At 35.1% G+C, this 20,523-nt stretch overlaps 1 protein-coding gene across 1 annotated transcript in view; it reads right to left on the reverse strand.

The window, feature by feature from the left end:
* Nucleotides 1-13,300, reverse strand: part of LOC132561657 (zinc finger protein ZFPM1-like) — a 28,252-nt gene extending 14,952 nt beyond the window's left edge. Inside the window, exon 1 of the mRNA XM_060226357.1 lies at nt 12,994-13,300. Coding sequence (XP_060082340.1) covers nt 12,994-13,033 — 40 coding nt within the window. The 5' untranslated portion in view covers nt 13,034-13,300. The remainder of the gene's footprint in view (nt 1-12,993) is intronic.
* Between the last annotated feature and the right edge of the window lie 7,223 nt (nt 13,301-20,523).

Raw genomic sequence — 20,523 nt, forward strand, 5'->3', positions numbered from 1 at the left:
ATTGGCGGCAGTGTATGTATAATTGACGCTTGTTTCTGATGATGCCGTCATCAAGCTTTTATTGATACAGAATAGGACCGCACTGGTATTTCCCAATAATGTTAGATCCTTATGATAGAAATTATAGTGATACATTCTTTTGTAGATCCACTCCCTTTTCTCCCCCTTCCATCAGAGCTGGACGCATTACAGTAATGTCATAAAAGCGTTTAAACTCATTCGTATTTTTCCAACATGTCGATCTTGATCTTCAAGTGTAGCCTGACGATTGAACGACAATAACTAGCTGACGCGATCGGGCAGAAATGGCGACAATCATACGAATGTTTCATTTTATCCGAGATATCAAACTTGATACAGTCGTTTCTATCATTTTTATATAATTGATTCAAAGGGCTACATTTCATTTGACTGCTTTTTATCTTCCAAACATATCTTGTTTGCTTTCTTTTGAGCGATGCGATACGCTAGATTAAAAATAGATTTTTTTAAAATATAGACTGTTTTGCAGGTGGCGCATTATAGAATATATTAGCATTAATACGTTTGATCGATAACATGTTTTTTACGTTGTCGTTATTTACATTCAACCTGATCGGTTTTTCTCCACCCTCCATACCAAGGCATAAACAATACTGTGCTATTAGTTTTAAACACAATGACCTGTAATCGTATACAATTTGTACATCGCTGACTGAATGCATTAGGTATTTGCATTACATTGAATATATTTTGTTTCTGAGATGTAATCAATAGCAAGTATGCATCGAATGAGTCATTCATACAATGTTAGGAGAGCGATGGATATTAACGATTAAGTGTGGTGGTTTTCTCATAAAATACCGTATAATATATATATATATATATTAACACATCATGTGATTGTCCACATATTAAATCATTTATACGTAAATAAACAAGTGTGTGCAGATTCCATCATTATAATCAACACGTTCTTCAAAGTAATGAAATAGCTTATTTATGAATACATTGTTTATGGTTTACCTCACAATGTAGTAAATATGTTTTTGTTGTCATGAAATAGCTTATTTATTAATGCATTGTGTTTGACTTACCTAACAATATAGTAAATATGATTTTGTTGTCATGAAATAGCTTATTTATTAATGCATTTTGTTTGATTTACCTAACAATATTGAAAATATGTTTTTAGTTGTCATGAAATATCTTATTTAGCAATATATTGTGCATGATTTACCTATCTATAATGAATATGTTTTTGTTGTCATGAAATAGCTTATCATTATTAAACTGTTCGATATTTTCTTCATATAATTGACGTTCGGGTGAACACTTTTTTGTTGACATGTGATCAGTTTATTATTGTTGTCATGTAACAACTTATCTATAAACGTCTTCAATGCTTTATTAATATACTTGACGATAAAGTGAACTCGGTTTTTGTTGTCATGTGATAGCTAATTCATGAATATATTCCACCTTCCCTGTACATTTTCACGTTAAAGTTTTCATAAATACCTGATTATTCTATTAAGTTTGCATCGTTCATATTTACACATTTATAAATCTATTTACTGAGGAGGATGCGATTTGCATTGAAAACAAGTCTCCGGCAACAGATATCGACAGAATTTAGAGCAGTATCAGTGTCATTGTTAAAAATCAAACGAATGATACCAATCTACCAAACATATATCACTTACACTAATAATGTTTACTAGTTGTGGGACAGACAGTAACTTATCGCCCTTGGCAAACAAGTTATCTCTTCTTGTCTTTGCTCTGTGACCCGAAACTTAATATATTAACAAAGTACATTAAGTTGCCAGCTGTGATAGTTAGCCCAGCCTCATTAGCTAAAGGTGCGTCCAATGTCACGATATCACAAACGCCAGGGAGACTCATTAAACTATTTTGTGATTACAGCCGATAGGGGGCAGGTCTATGGTCTATCTCTGCATGCGACAAGGACCGTGATATAAGTCTTTATCACTATATGTCATTATTAACTCCATACCTCCCTTATCATCCTGTAGAGAATTGTTCTGGGAAATTACATGTAGATACAAACCCGGAGGACGTATCAATTACGTCATTTGCCTCCTACATGTTGGATAAATGTTTATGTCTTTCACGTGAGCTTCAGCTAAACAGTCATTTATTGCTACTTTGAGAAAAAATATTTAAGATAAACAAAACTACGAATTATTCAAACACATTATCACTATTTATTTTATTCAAAATGGTTATTTGCATTTATCATTAATGTTGTCTGATATACTGTAATGTACAGTTAGATAAACAGTGTTAACGAATGTTTGTAAGATTTATATGTATTATATAGCGGTTTGATAATGCTCTTTTTGTGTTTTTAAAATCATCAACAGAACCAATATACTTTGCACTTAAGATTTAAATTAAGTTGAAAAGTTATATTTTTATAAAGCAAAATACAGACACCACTTAAAATTACTTTTAATGCCTCTATCGACACATGGAAACATGTTTCATAAAATCCAATTTAAAATATTGTCTTTTGTAGAAAAACCCAATCTCAAACATCAAAATTTGTTCTAGAGATACATAAATTATACGTCGATTGATCAGTGCATTTTAATCAGGTTGTTTTGCTCTCATTTGGCAGTCTTTCTCCAATCCCAACATCAATAGTTTTGTTATAACATTTAATCTACATGCGACTGCCCGAGCCGTCAATACTTGTCAATACGTCTTTGTCTCGGTGCTAAGTTGTTGTAATTTGTTGTTAATCATTCGTGATGAGCGATCTATGAACAGCTATCTTATATCCTTGTATTATGCATGACGGCATGCGGATATTCTAAGTCTTTGTTCTCTATGGTGTTTGTATCTCCAGTTGACATTTATACATTTATAAAGAACCAGTTTATCAGCAATACACACAGATCTATCTTTATCTCACACAGTGCGTTTCATCAGTAGTATCATCGGCGCAATGATTATACTTACACAGCTATGCGACTATATCTATATGATGTAGTATTATGCGATTTCCAGAGTTTTCCGTGTAAAAAATGCATTGAGTCATATCATATGCCGAAAATTATCATTTAATTGAAAAATCACGACGATCAGGCCGGTCATGCTAGATGGAGCACCTATAGCCCCCGCACTGATAAATCGGGGATTACCGACTGATTATCGTGTTTAACTTTGAAAAGTGCACACGATAAAAGATACTCGAATTTAAATGCTTGGCATTCTTTTTATGTCGGATGAGAATGTTTGGTATAATTGAAATCTCTGTGTGTTTGATGTACCTCTGTACAGAACGTTATCGTGATCTGCTTCGCTGAATCCGTGAAAATGATAAACATCTGAAAACGTGAGTCGCGTCTACCTTTGCAAAAACTATGCTAGCTACCTCAAAGTCGGATAGGGATACAGAGGGGAGGCATGATCTGATAAAACCCTGATAAACAAAATTGATGAAAATGAATGCATCATGAAAGCTGTAGATGAATTTTTTTATCCCGATATCGGAGACAGAAGTATGAGATGACAAAGGGATGAGACAGTCAGTGGCGGGATGATGCAAGCTGATACTTAAGTACCAGTCCACTACAGCGATTAACGCCCAGGGCCAATATTGTCATTGCAATCAGCTCCTCATACACACAACTAGTAACTTCAGTGCAGCCTCTCAGATGGTAACCATACTCTTACGTAATACCCCAATTAGCGATAAAAACGTCTACTTCTGATTAACCTATCAGTGGTGTTTGAAAGATGCTATATATGAATTGGATAAAGTACTCATACTGATTGCTGCGTTCCTATTTTTATATGTTGACATGAGATTATAATCAATAGGTTGTATTTCAATGTAGAGTACATTTTGTATTCATCAGCATATGTCCATTACGGTATGCAAATTAAGTCGGCAAATTAGATGAATTTGTGAACCTTTGTACGTGAGGGCAGTAATAACTCTGATTAATTGTTGATTTAATTCAAACTTCACAAGACTATTATCTCTTATAATCAGACAAATCTCAGTTTTAATTTCATGGGAAAGGTTTGTGCTTCACGTTAGCGATAAATGTCGAAATCAACCAAGATAGAATTGCGAAGTTGAATCAGGATTAAACAAATTACGATTGGTAGTATCTTGCAGTTCAGGAAGCCGAGTTAAATGCATGTGCATGTCGATAAAACAGTGATAGCTCGGTGTTAGCTTCTATTCCCTAGTAACCACCTGCAGCGCGGACGCTGGGCAGCATATGATCAATCACACTGTGTTCTATCATAACATTGTGCTAATCCCATAGCTTATCTACATCGATTTCTCTTCATCTTAACATCAAGTGACTTCAGATGTATTTTGTGTTGGTTGGCAAGAATCAATCGAGGATCGATTTTCATACAGTGATCATTACTTAAGCGCTGAAATGGTGTCATTCTTTATTAAGGTTTTCAGTATTTTTCCTCAAACCCTCCGTTGTTTCATTGATATGGTTGGTCGTTCAAAATGTTAACGTCACAATGATTAAGTCCAATTTAGGATGTTATTGTTAGCTGTCAAACATTTAAAAGTCTTTTAAGAAATGCTGTCTGACGTTTATAGACACTCTAAATCATCGAGGGAATGAAACTATTATTACAAAGCTTCGTCCTTCATATGGACACCTAATTATCACCCAAGATAAATTAAAACTAGCACGCACACAACACTACCAAAATACACCAGCATATGTAAGTCTTTTTATCATATCAATTTTCTGAATTTTTGAAGTTATAATTACCCCAGTAAGTGGCCCCAGAACCACTGGCATTGTGTGTAAGGTGACAGTATGGTAATTATTATCTCTATGTTATATCGCAGTTTTCGCGACATGTTTATAGCGGACCCATACAATACGGAAAGCGATGATGCTATCTTAGGTTTAAAATGCGAACAAATGTAAAATATCTATAACCTGTCTGATCTGGAGTAAAGGAACTCCGCGGTGATATCAGGTGTTTGTCAAATTAACGATCACAATCTCGGATGATACTCACGTAAAACGTCGGCAAGATTAAATTTGTAAGTTATTTCTGCCGTTTTTTATGGTTGATAACACTTTCTATGGGATTTGTAATGTATTAAATATTTAGGAATAAGATTGGAATAAATTATAAAGTTGGAAAAGTTTTGTCAAAAAGTGGTGTTTAATTTCTTCAGTGAGTTTGAAACTGTAAGAACGACTGCCGGATACTTTGTCGAAAGAATTCTTTAATTTGTTAGTAGTTGGTTACTAAGACAGGTGTAAGGGTTATTTGATTAATCTGCTTAGGTTAGTTTAGAATATGTACATAAATTGAGATAAAAGTAAAAGTGACTAAATGTACCTCAATCCTCAACTGAATATAATGTCCCGTTCATTATCAAGTGCTACATCTGATAGTTGCCGTGTTATGCCCCCAAGGTGATACCTTCTCGGACCCTCTACATTAGGACAGACTACTCTTGATCTCTGATAGAGCTTATCTAGGAATCTTGAATCTGATCACGGAGAAAAAAAGGCAGAGAGGCACTTTATATAGATTTGACAATCCCTCAACCCCCGATCATGACCGCTCCAGCTCCGTCCCCGAGATCAGGCGATACTACTTATCACTCAATCGGTATTCAACACCTTTTTTAGCTCATGTATCGTTCTTAACAGCACCTGGTATTCAAACCTAGTTCAGAGCACGTCCTATTGTGGCTGGAACAAAACCATTTTCACAGATAAAGGCTAAATGCTATAATATGAAACTCGGCCGCTTAATTCAAGTTAATGGGTTGGATTTCACGCACATAGTGCGTTAGGGTTTTTTTCAAGGGAATTGTATTATCTCATACTATGGATAAAGTTATCGGCCGGCTTATGCGATAAAGAAATGTATTTGTGCAATCATGTAAGAAAGTTAATTATACATACTTATCTTAATTGAATTGATAAAGTGAGGACAGAGTGGGTTAGGTATGGGACTATAGTCTGTCTGGAATCAGTTAAAATATCATGTGTGATCGATACAAAACTACACGTTAAGTGTTTTTACAGGTACTTGTTCGCCCAGAGTCAGTAATTTAATGTATCAAAATAAGTGTTAAAATCATAAACCGTCGTTGTCATTCTTCATGCTGGTGCACTCTGCATTGCCCATTTTATTTAAAACTTACATGTGTTTAAAAAAGCTTCAAATACATAAAAGGTGGAACATGTCTTTCACCTCCAATATATGATTTTAAAATGAGCCATAGAATTTGACAGGAAAGACATGGTCATTGATTTGTAATGTTATGACTATAACCGGTTTCATTGTGGGAACAAAAGGATGGACTGGATTATATTTGGAGGGTAAGATTATAGAAATATAGAATATGTGAAACGTTTGATATACAATGATAGCTCGGAAAATTAGTTCTTCTATCAAAGGTATTACTGGAACACAATATAACATATCGAAGTCCGCCACATATCGTTGTAACGTTGTAATTTGCATGAAAGGCCAAGGAATTTGACAAGAAGTAGTCCGGCCTTCTGTGTAACAATTCCAAGTCGTATATACAAAGGTGATTGAATGGACTTCTAAAAACACATCGTTTACGCCGAACTTGAAGATTTGGTGAAATAAACTGTTTATATTCAAAATTATAATAGTGTTCAAAAGTCTGATATAAATCAAGTAATATTTGAACTTATCGTTATAGATAATTTTCGTTCAACAGTTTGTTGGATATGTCTGTATTTACATTATTGGTGATATTTTTTACAAGTTCTCATACATTATTGACAGAGTGACCCCCCTTGTCAGCCATCGTTATCCGGTATGTCACGCGCTAGGTTGGGATTTGATGAGAGGCAGTCAGTCAGACGGAAGACGGAGATCAAAGTAAGCTTATTGATAGGTTTACAGTCGACCATGCCAAATCATACGGATTTCTTTCATTACGTCAGAGTTTGTTTCATTTACTCCAATATCGAAGTGTGCATTTTCACTTGTAGAAAAATACATTTGTGTGCAAATTAGCCAACTTTACGGTCGTGCATGAAAGACAGATATCACTTTATAATGTCTGCATCACTTACCAGTTATCTGATAGCTTTTCCAATGTAACATTTAATATCTCGGCTATTGATAAATTATATTACTGATTTGCATTTCAAACGCATTGGGCGAGGGGAGATAAGAAAAGGGAAAGCTACGCCGCTCTATGGGATAGATGCAGAGATAAGACATCAGACAATAATAGATCCATTTTTGTGGAAACGAATTTTTATCAGCTGCATAGAGCACAGGCTGTCCCAAACGTTGCGACTGAGTTTTGCTGCTATCAGCCATTATCAGACTATAAACAGCGTTGGCCTATGCATGCTCCAATATCGATCATATTTGAGCCTCAATCAAGCGCGATTATCTACGGCAGCAGATTGCGAGCTCGCAGGTCTAATTACGAATGCTTGCGAGAGTTTGATAAAGCTAGGACCTATCGCATAGTTTTATCATGTGTATCGGTGTTTCCATCATACCTAATGGATTAATTCAAACTGAATCTATCATTGTGGAAACCGCCTAATCGCTTATCGCTATATCCATAAAGAAAACCGAAAATACGAGCTGATGTTATCGCCTATCTTATGGCGGGTGAATGTGTACGCTGTGATAAGGCGCATTTTATTCTGGTCCGAATATAATTACGTACCACGTTCGTCAGAGAGATAGAGAGCCAGCGAGCCAGCCGCGTAGTTAAAATATTACAAAGTGTGTTTTCGGTTACAGAGAACACAGTCATTGTTTCGCTGATAATCTTTCCACTCGGATCCAATAAAACTATACTGGAGACAAATCGCGGTGTGATAAGGCCGGAGATTTGGGTGGACAGATATGCGACCCACCCATGGAATAGATAAGCCAGCAGTATCGCTCCGTTGTGCAAGTGAATTTTATCTCTTCACTAAGATAAACCTATAAAACCTGTACGGTCATACAGCTTATATGACAATCAGGTTCATAAATACGGCAATCGGTCGGTATGTAAACTATGGGCACATTCACATGCGTTCCACGGTGAATTTGTGATTGGATCATAAACCATATTTGAACCCAGTGTTGATCATTAATATCCAAATACATGTTCCGCTGAATCCCATTCGGACTATGAATGTCCATGTTTATAAATATATATCCTTTCAAATCCGACAGTGTATGACGACTGAGAAAACACGGACTTATTCTTTGCAATTAAGTCACTGAAAAAGAAACATCCTGATTTTTGGATGCTCTAGGCATTAATTATCATTCAATACACTATTCTAATCTGGTGTTACTATTTTCCCCGCACCTTGAACAGGTATAAATCATGTTGTACAGCAGAAATAACACACATCCATACTGTGTTACACGTACGGAGATAACCAGCCGGGAGAGAACGAGTTTATTTAGGGCCAATAAATCAGAAACAATGTTTTTCCCTATCACACCTAACTATCCTAACAATCCGTAACTCTGCGATAAAAGTGATAGTATTTAGTATCAAATTATGTTTCTTAGCTCCTTGTTTAAGTAAAATGCGGTAGATACGACGTTTTCTACAGTAATTAATTTTTTTTGACGAAGACGAAAACTTATAGCTATCAGACAAACTAATGATTAGTTTTAAATTTTAAATGTAATATATGTAGCGTTATTTGATGGGTATCCGTCATAATTCATCGCCAGGACAGGCGACAACATGTACACAATACCCTGGCGTCGATCACAAGACGAATAATTTGTTAACTTGTGTTTAGGCTAAGCTGTGGTTTATCTTACGGAAGAAACCACTAGCACAATAAAGCTTTGTGTGAGCATCTGGGGGATCGACAGCGTGGAGACAGTCCTAATTATAACATCATATAAACATTATTTCTGTAGTTTATCAATACTTTGCACGTTAGTTTAGAGGATTGTTTTAATTGTGAGAAACAAACAAACAAACACACATTTTGAAATTTGGCGAAAGATGTTATTAACACCTTAGATATATGTTGTAACGAACGCACTTTCACCATACAACTATATCGGCCAAAATTGATGAAAACTCTATTTTTTCATGGTTATATTTATTTAATATCAAGTATTATCATTGATACGTCTAAAGCGTTGCTTGTTGTGCTACAAGTATACACAAAAGGCTATTTTTAGGGTTATTTTACATTATATACTAAGTGACTTTAGTACACAAATGAAGCACACACGCCTTAGTCAAAGTAAAAAAAAAATACATTAAAAAGGTGTTGAAGTTAACTATTAAGGACAGATCAAGATCACACTTGGGTTTTCCTGAATCCCTATCTCAAATCAATTACTTATACCAATATATATATATATATCTGTTTTTATTACGGAATGAGAAATAAATAGAATGTTGCTCTTCACATCTGTAATATATCCATCACGAGGGAAAGATACATGGATTGGATGTTAAATACGAGGAAATGCTGGCGTAGATTTGTACTGAAGGTCAGTATAAAGATTATATATCTTTTTGTATCATGATGGCGTGCCCATGATAGCAGGTATGATATACAAGAACAAGATGTAGAGTGTTACATGTGACAGCCGCCAGATAGATTAAAAACACCCGAGAACGTGTGACTGAATTTACTAAATAAATGTATATAAAGCGCGATAACCATCTGATTGAGAGATATTCAACGTTGTGAAGTAAATCACATGTGTGTCCCGGACGTATTCCATAGTTTTGGTACAGCCGCGGGCGATAGCAACACCTCCGATCTCGCCCATACATCTACTGATGGTCAAGGCAGATTGTGGTCAATCACACTAGGAAACAAACACCGAATTGTGCGCGCCATACAATCACATGTGTACATAACACAGATGTGGTTATTTATAGATTCGAGTTGAAAGTCATTCTTTATATAGTTTTAGGTGGACACTCTAACACATTAATATCGCCGACATTTTTGTTTGCAGTGATTTCCTTACGATATATGATGTCGTTTGTAAAGAGGTGATATATAAACAGACGGACTTTCTTCTTTTTGTAAAGGGCCGAAATATACACAGACGGACTTTCTTACTTTTGTAAAGAGCCAAAATATAAACAGCCGCATTTTCTTCCTTTTGTAAAGGGGTGATATGTAAACAGCCGGATTTTCTTACTTTTGTAAAGGGGTGATATGTAAACATCCGCATTTTCTTTCTTTTGTAAAGGGGTGATATGTAAACAGCCGGATTTTCTTACTTTTGTAAAGGGGTGATATGTAAACAGCCGGATTTTCTTACTTTTGTAAAGGGGCGATATGTAAACAGCCGGATATTCTTACTTTTGTAAAGGGGCGATATGTAAACAGACGGATTTTCTTACTTTTGTAAAGGGGCGATATGTAAACAGCCGGATTTTCTTACTTTTGTAAAGGGGCGATATGTAAACAGCCGGATTTTCTTACTTTTGTAAAGGGGTGATATGTAAACAGCCGGATTTTCTTACTTTTGTAAAGGGGCGATATGTAAACAGCCGGATTTTCTTACTTTTGTAAAGGGGTGATATGTAAACAGCCGGATTTTCTTACTTTTCACCGAATAAATAAAAAGATAAATAATACAATTTAAATTGTTGTTTATATAAAACTTGAAACGTATTTTGGTGAAATATCTCATATGAATATTTAAATGTAACAAGTTTGCATTAATTATTTAATACGTGTGACTTATCTTGACTCCACGAAGTAAATATCTAATGTTAAGAGCTATTATGTGGTTGTCTGTAAATTTTAAGCTCTACAGGTTTCACATTTAATCCTGCATATATCAGTTAAGTATTTGTTTGTGTAGAAAAAATGAAAGCGAAGTCAATAATTTTTTTTCTACAACTGTAATTACTAGGTCACTTTTCAATTTCAATATAATTATATGAATTTCTTAATTTTATTCAATGTATGAATTTCTGTATGTGACAGCCATTTTGGAGTCATGTCGGAATTTTTCTGTGTGACAATAAGTGTTCAGGTTGTTGTGTCTGGATTTCTCTGTGTGACAAGAAGTGTTCATGTTATTGTGTCTGGATTTCTCTGTGTGACAAGAAGTGTTCAGGTTGTTGTATCTGGATTTCTCTGTGTGACAAGGAATGTTCAGGTTATTGTGTCTGGATTTCTCTGTGTGACAAGAAGTGTTCATGTTATTGTGTCTGGATTTCTCTGTGTGACAAGGAGTGTTCAGGTTATTGAGTCTGGATTTCTCTGTGTGACAAGGAGTGTTCAGGTTATTGAGTCTGGATTTCTCTGTGTGACAAGAAGTGTTCATGTTATTGTGTCTGGATTTCTCTGTGTGACAAGAAGTGTTCGGGTTATTGTGTCTGAATTTCTCTGTGTGACAAGAAGTGTTCAGGTTATTGTGTCTGGATTTCTCTGTGTGACAAGAGGTGTTCGGGTTATTGTGTCTGGATTTCTCTGTGTGACAAAAAGTGTTCATGTTATTGTGTCTGGATTTCTCTGTGCGACAACAAGTGTTCGGGTTATTGTGTCTGAATTTCTCTGTGTGACAAGAAGTGTTCAAGTTATTGTGTCTGAATTTCTCTGTGTGAAAAGAAGTGTTCAGTATTGTGTCTGAATTTCTCTGTGTGACAAGACGTGTCTGAATTCTCTGTGTGACAAGACGTGTAGGAGTTATACCTAAAAATCTGTGTGACAAGACACGTGGAAGTTTGAATTATAAATTACTTAGTGAAAGGACATGTCGAGTATGCGATTTCATAATTATTTTATGTGAAAAAATGTTTGGGTGGTACTGACTAAATTACCTTATGTAAGAAGGTGTGTCAAAGGTTTTATAAGAAGTCTTATCCAAATTATCCAGAGTTGAAAAACTTTCTGTCCTATATATTTCATAATACAACAGGTTTTAGGAATGCCAGGTCTAAATTACCTTGTTCTATAGTAAACCCGGAGGATGTCTGGTCTGAAACACTGATAAATAACAGTTTGGAAGAAATCATGTCCGAATTTCACTATGTATAGGTCATATCTAGTCTATCTTTTCCTCTAAGGACTATGCTAGAGACTTACCTCTCACAAGAAAAATAAGTAGAAAATCAGACATTTGATGGGAAGTAAGAAGTCTATCAGAGCCTTTGTTATCTGTTTAGGACGATACGTGATTGGTAACGTCTTATCGAAATTCCCAGCTACACAGATATGCACATATCTTTATCAATATTCTGTTCTAAATATTTCTTTACTAAAAGTAGAGACACCAAGCTATAAAAACTTTACCTTTGTTAATAATTACAACGTCCTCGTGGTATTTGTATTGAATGAGAAAACTTAATACTTTTGTCAACAAATTTAATTTTGATTTATTTCCAATGCCATTAAAATTAGACGATAATGATTAATTAATACTAAAGGTATACTATGATGGGATATATCCCAACCATAATATGTAGTATATTCTTCGTAATACTATCAAATAAGAAATAGTTACCATAACCAGCAGAGTTGGTCTATATACATTTTACCTTGTAGTCAAAACTGTTAGAAATATTCGGGAGAAATGACTTAAACTGGCAGAAACATGCCTGTATACCTGCGATGATTCTTTAATGACTCAAAAGTCAATAACATAAACTGCCTGCCACTAACCCAGCGCCTTGATGGTTAGGTAGCGAGATGTTTATATGATTGTAAAACTGTTGAGTTTTATTTTGCCTTGTCATTCCTGTAAATGATAGCCGAATTAGTACTTGTAGATAATAGTTTTAATGAATTATATCTTTTTTAAAAAACTGAGTTAAGAATCAACTGAGAAATATGACCCCTGTAACTGGATATAATTAATTTAGGGAAATTAATATTAATGGTGCCTTATCAGATACTACATGACTGTTTTACATTCATATACACAGCGTAATATAACATTCCTACCCAGTGTAAGTAGACATATAAAAACCGAATATATCTCCTGTCAGTATGAAATAATAAAACAATGGTGTGTACTCACGTTTTAACGGCTTTGGGTTAGATTGTTTTCTTCTCGACATTATTCCTAGTGTTATTTTCACTTCAGTGTGTTAAACTCCCCGGTCGCTTGTCAACTGACATATGCAATATGCGCAATGACACCATGACCTCAGTGAGAATAATTGCGCGGTGACCTTTCCGGGGTCATGATGAATATGATACATAAACATTCAAGATAATCGATAACTATGATCCTGGAGTATGATTGGAGGACGGACGTATGTATCCACACTTGTCTAACACTAAAAACACACTGCCGGAACAACACTGTGATCTACAGTCAGTAACGTTCACATATACTATATAACCGAGGACTCGCTACGTCTGTAATCACCCGGCCGAGTTTTCACCTTTTCCTTCCCGGAGCACTAGTTTGCCAACTGATCAGTGCGGAAGACAAGCCAGCAATGCTAAGTATATTTGAACCCCAGCCCGCGCCAGTCGAGGTACGAGATATCCGATAAGGCTATCAGTCTTATCAGAGTGATAGTATCTTATCTACCCAACAATCAAACCATTCATCTTTACTTATCATGTGCCGTGTCAAAGGAGCGAGCCTCTGATAGGAGCGATCGACCCGTTCTGTTCGTCATATACCCTGCGGTCCTCCACGGACACAATGTCAAATTCTTGTATTCATCTACAAGCTACCAGATACGATTGTTGTACAGATGTGACGCTGTCGTATCTACGATAGCTAATCGCAAGTCTAGCAGTACTGTTTTACTACCATCAGATAGCAGGATGTGTGCGCGGTCTATTGTTTGAAGAGAGGAAATACAGGACATTCGCCCAGTAAACTATATAGAACGTGTAAACGCAGTACTCTTGGCGTTTTATCTATCTTGCCTATCTCAGAGATAATACTGTATCTCTTTTTTTTCTTATTGCCCTTGGATGATTACTGTAAGCAACTATATCTTGACATGCGCACGCAATTGATATTATTAAAACAAAATTCAATATTTCATTCAAACTTTACCGACACTGTTTCACTGCTTTAAAATTTTAATATTTCTCGTTCAGAAACTGAGTGACCATTTAAAAAAAATTAGGTTATTATCAAAAGTTTTCAAACACAAAACATCCCTCGTTTTAAAATTTCCAGCATTCTCTTGTTACATGTTTTCCCGGACTATCAACACAAAGCCGAAACATCAAGGAACAACCTGTTCTTACATTAGATATGACAACCGGATGATATCAGATACACGAAGAAAACAGAGGAAGAAAACAAAAAACACTTAAACATAGACACGAAGGCCTCTATGTAGGTGTGACAACAAGAGGACAGTCTAGTTCAATAGAAAGCCTTACAATAGCCCTAAATCTAAATGAACATTGCATGAAAAATCAAAGTCGTTGTTTGAAGGTAGACTAAACAAAACAGACTGAAATACCGAAAGCTGTGCATTTAGACAAATATTTGTATCAGTCCATGTTCCTCAGTCTGTTATTCATGATCTGTTTTGTTCAATATCCAACCTTACACATTTTTTTTATAAATTCCATATTCTCATTCTTCGGAATCACAAAATTTACCATCCGATTTCTTACCATCCTGACACCTTGTAAGTAAATTGCTTCCCTTTATTTTCACGTTTTGTAGTCAGGTGGTGTTGTTATCTCGGTTTTATTGATTTTCAATCCGATTTTGTGACAGTGCGTTAGATATATGTGATTTCCAGCTCATATAATATATAACGACAACAGAACGATAGCAAGGTATTTTCTACTTGTATACAGTATACTCCATAAACAGTAGCATTTATAGGGATGAAAAAGCACCAATACTAGTTACGTATGTACCGCCTAGCTTTTCATACGGAAATTATGTATGAAAATCTATATTTAATATTATTCATGGAGATATTTCTTATCACAAAATCTGCATATATGAGACGCACTGTGATATGAAATATGAACGTGGATTATCATTGATCTACTGTGACCGGAGATTCGATAAGATATGTTTATTATACGTCAGCTAGCTTTTCCTCTATGCCAATTCATAAAAAAGGGTATTAATTTACTGATGTCACCAGTAGATAAGCGGCGAGCCTTCTGACACACGGCATACTATATCCTACATACTGCAATGAAAACCCCTACACTCGCAAATACCAGTATCATATTCTGTCGTCAAATAGGGAACGTACTGAAGGCCGATCGATGTTAATGTATTAGAATTCTTAATGAGCTTAAAAACGGTGTAGATTAGAAAAGTGCCACTTCTACATACAACGGAGTTTACAACAACAAATTACATAAAATTATAATAACAAAAGGATTTCAAATGTGGTTCACCGTTTCAGGATTAATCATGACACGACACTCTTAGATCTTCCGTGTAGTAGGATGCTACAGACAAATTTGTAAAATAAAAGAATATTAAGTAATGTATTAATGAGTGTAAATTTATCAGATATAAAGCTATTTTTAGACAGAAGAGGTTACAAAAACAAAAGGATACCGACAGGTCAACTAAATCAAAAATTTAGTTTTGAAATATTACCACTAGGACTAAAAATAACCAAGTGCATAGTACATAACTACAGGTATTCCGGAAGGCTAAATGTCTTCTGTTTCATCGAAGGCACCCGCCATTAGAATCTTAGTCCATTCAAATAGGATGTATAAAATCAATACCCTGATGTCATTGGAATCTTTGTTCAAACTATAATTCGACGAAACGAATCTAGGGCAAAATATGAACAAAAAAGGGGGTTTAAGATGGCATTACCACTTCTTGTATACTATTTTATTTAAAATTTAGATAAATGTTTGGTTTAATACTTTCCGACGAAGCATTAAAACGTTAACAACAATGCTAGTAATGTGATATAAACTAGGAATGTTCATGTCCGTATTATTAACCAGTAAAACGAAATATTATAATACTTAAATATCATTAACTAATGTCTCGTCTTTGCGAAGTATATGATGATATGTATGTATAATTCCTTCGTAGTCAAGTTAAGCCAAGTTCCTGTTGTAAGCAGGAAATATAGCAGTGCTTGCAGAACAGGATCAAAATATTAAATACCTTATCTGCAGATACAACCACGTTCTTTTATTCACATCGTTTAGTATAATACTCGTGTGCACAGTGCGCAATCAGTTAGACACTATTTACTACTACGAAGAGGTCTCGACTGAAGATTCCCCGCCAGAAGGTGCCCCTCCCTGACAGTTCAACAAGCAAACAAAGTTACATTTTGTTTTGTTTAAAACTTCTTTTAATAGTTACTATGATGAATTTAATTCACTGTTTCAGTGAACCAAATTATCAGCTATTTATCTGCAATAAGTAGTGTTGTCTCCAGTACCGTTAATTAGACATTTTGTCTGTTATTTTCGTCTGTCACTATTGGGCATCTAACTATTATTTGATATAATAAGATGATGTTTGAACAGGAATGAACGCCAGAATAAACGACAATCAGAACACTGTAGTATATATTTAAGCATAAATGACATTGTTAAAATTATATTAAGACATTTCATGACGTCACCACTTAGTGTTTAACAGTCTTGTTGATATTACAAAGTTGTCGATCTGATGTTTAGGAGAAATGTTTCTTCTATCAATATTGCTTTCTGGTGTCATTATAACAATGTTTTAATTTATGGTACATTTCATTACGAGTAGGCAAAGAATAGCTTTTTAAATATGTCGTGTTACGACTAACAACAAAACAATAAGATATATCAGATAGATATTGCCGTGACGACTAAGTACCAAGTAAATTATATATGTAGGTAGTGTTACATGTACGACAAGATATAGAACACGTTAGGTTTATTTAATATATATGTTTGTTTTCACTACATCAAGATAATAACAAAACTTGGATATATATCTCATAACGAGAACGCGGCAATGAAATAGTAAGATAGGCGTGGCATTGTGAAAACAACAAACAAATTCCCAAACATCAACAGAATCTTATTTCAAGCTCAAATTCGATGTAACATTGAACATATCCAAGTAAGTAATGTCACGTTCTCAAATTAGAACATCGGCAGCACTAGGCTTACTAACGAGCACCAGACACGTCTTAACTTCAAACCGCAACAAGGAGATATTTCACAATGAGACCATTATGGTGACCGTATAATGTCCCCATAATTCATTTACATCTCCTGTAACCTCGTACTTAGAGGGGTTTGTTCAGTTACAGACATCTTGTACGATAATAATGATATATGGAACAAGCCGAATACTGAGTCAACTGTGACATATAAACACCATAGGTTGGTGATATAGGAATGTTGCTATCCAGAAATGGAAAAATCAAAAGAAGGAAATCATTACGCTTATCAGATAGTGTGGTGGAAAGCTGCCCCTGCTGGATTTCCTTATGGGAAAAGATCAAAGCGAACGGCTAATGTGAAAGAGTCGTGTCTTCGATTTCCAATTCAGGTGGGTGTATGGAAGACTAGGAGGTACGTAAGTGGCGTTAAAAGTATGAATAATATAGGCTATGTACGGATATCAGCATACAGATGGGATCTTACGTGAGTTTCGATATGACATGTGACTTATGAAGCGAGTCTCAGATTGAAAAAAATAACAAGCCTTTGGTGAGCCGTAATGAAATTTCGTGATAAGGTCCAGGTATGAAATGGAAACAGATTTCAGATCATTGTTTCCCATTATCGATTATAAAGACAAGTATATAAAAAAAAAACTTGAAATCGGCTCTACATATCTAGTATTTATCGTTACGCCATGATGCAGTTTTAAAGTGCTTGATGTGATTGTGACTTTATACGCTAAAAAGGATATGTTCACTGAATAACAAGGCGATTATGTGATAAAATACAATACCTATATGGTAATGCTTCAAACTGTACATGTAACCATACAACAGAGAAAGTTACTCCAATATGCTCGAAACGGTTGTATCTGCTATCATTTACATCAAATACTGACGGGAAGACATGTGCGAACGATTGGCCAGGAGATAAGGATGGGACTTGAAGCAGACATCGGCAGAGAATCATTAATAAATATTGATAAAGTTATCGCGTTCCTCTACCACTACGAGAATGTGGCGCTTTCCATCATTTAATATCCTCCCTGCCACTTAAAACGGAATCACTAATGAGTTACAGAATCGGCGAGATGCGACAATGAATAGGGACAGCTAGATAAGATAGAACACAGTCTGACTTAATGGAGGACACAATGTAAATGTTAATTGATATACACAACTAAAAGCCTCGAATGTATATATGGAATCGGAGATATCTCGCGTCGTCCCCACTGTCCACATACTTTGTATGGCAGTACATGTACTGGTCGTGCAGATAACACGTGTTCTAATGCGTGGTCGTGTTTGTATCTCCGATAGCCGTTATATAAAATGGATTCTGATGCACAATTATCTCGGAAATCTAAAGAGTGTAGTCATCTGAGACCCCAAAATGATGTAGTATCACTCAGAATGTGCAATACAGCATTGTGCTTAATATCTATAAACTAATCATATCGTATCGCGCATACACATGTGGTGACAATGCTGAACCCTCCTCAGACTTAACCAGAAACAAAAATAAAAAAGTTATTTTCACATGTGACTTGAATCATTATCCAGAGAAAACATTTTTATGATTTTATAGCTCAGTCGACTGGATTAATTAATTTTTTTTAAAGGAAGGCAGTTTTCGGAAAATAGGAAACCTGCCCCATTATGAAGACGATAAACATTTCAAAAGTTACAACACATACATAGAACATAAAAGAGTCACGGAGACGAGAAATCATCATCATATTACTTCCATGATTCTAGATGTTTATATACATACATGTCATATACATTCTCAAACTGTCTATTTGATGGCTTTACTAAATGAAAATTCATAAACACTGAGATGTAAATGAATTCAAACACATATCGCATGTACATCTTAATAAAGACATCTAAAGCGTCATGCCAAATCGGAACCCCTCGGTACCTTCCGTGACACAGACGATGCATGTCTCGTTTACCGAAAGTGATGAAGGTTCCCGAGCCTAAAATATAAAACCATTTGAATAGGAAATCCAATGTCTAATCTTGCTTGACTAAAATTGAATTTTTTCTGTGTATAGGTTTCTTTTTATTTTAATTATTTAAGACATTTAGTATATTTTATCTCCACATAAAAACCTGAAAATATCTCGGCCAAGAAATTTTCTGAACAAGTGGGAAGTTTTTATTCCTTGCTGGGATCAAAGTTCTAGCTGGTGAAGTCGATCACATATGGCGGTGGTTGTTGTTTTTATTTATTTATTTTTTTTTTTTTTTGTTTTTAACCGCTTTGAACTTCCAAAAACAACGACGTAAAACACTCACTAATATTGTTGCACCGACAAGTGTTAGTATACATATAGATAATTACCTTCACAGGTGCCCGTCTTTCTGTATTTTTCTACTTTCTTTAGACGTGACAATGCTAGGTTGGAATAAAACTTTGCCTTTATTTTTCTTTATTGATCTTCTTATGTATTTACATATTTCATTATTCTTTCGAGTAACTCAATATTACTTTGCATGATAATCACAGGAGTGTAGATACATTCTAGGTCACATGACCGGAAATGGGACGTCATTTTGACGCCATTTTGATTATTTTAATGATGATGATTGACATAAACCTTTTCAGTTATGTGCAGCACTACATATGCAATGTGAAACCTTTGTAACATATTTTGAGATAATGTTCTTAATGTAAATGTATGGTAACATGTTTGATGAGCATGACGTACTAACGAGTATATTCTAATAATAGGTCACCCAAATTAAGTTATAAAGATATTTTACAACAATTGTGGACAAGCTTCAAGCTTATATTAATACTGAACTCTTTTAGTCCCGGATGACTTACATCTGTTCCGGGAATCGAACTCCAGACACTTAGTTGAAAGGCGAGTGCATTTACACTCTGCCAAACGACCACTCAGATTGCATTCATATTGACAATAAGGACAGGTTGGCGCCTTTTCAGTTGTTAATAGTACCGAATAGGGTCGTTCATATAATACTCTTAAACAACACAACGAGCCATTTCACCTGCTGTTTTATATCTAGTGTTATAATACTATTGTAACAGTGCCTTTATCTTATCAACATGGTTAGAAAGATATTTTTGTCAGTTTTATTTCCGTTTGTTTTTTTAACTTTGTGTAAAATTACTTCCATCGCATCCGAGTTTTCTATAAAGGGACATTAAATAAAACGTCAAAAGCAATCAGTTGTGTACATCACTTGTCATACAGAACAACAAATCATTGTCTCATGTTCAAAAGGAACCTATACAGATATCAAACCTATGCCCGTTTATTCAAATGCAACATATGAATGATGTAAGTTTGAAGTCAAAATCTGTCATGGTATGTTAATTCAAGTTCATCTTTTGACCATTTACATGAAAATATACACATATTTTTAAAGACAATAAATTGGGACAGTCTCTTATACCGTTTGTCATGCGTGCGCTTAGAAATCTACTGTTAGAAAGA

The sequence above is a fragment of the Ylistrum balloti genome, unplaced genomic scaffold (assembly GCF_031769215.1).
Source record: "Ylistrum balloti isolate Yb309-2 unplaced genomic scaffold, AGI_CSIRO_Ybal_v1 Utg371260, whole genome shotgun sequence".
Lineage (NCBI taxonomy): Eukaryota > Metazoa > Mollusca > Bivalvia > Pectinida > Pectinidae > Ylistrum > Ylistrum balloti.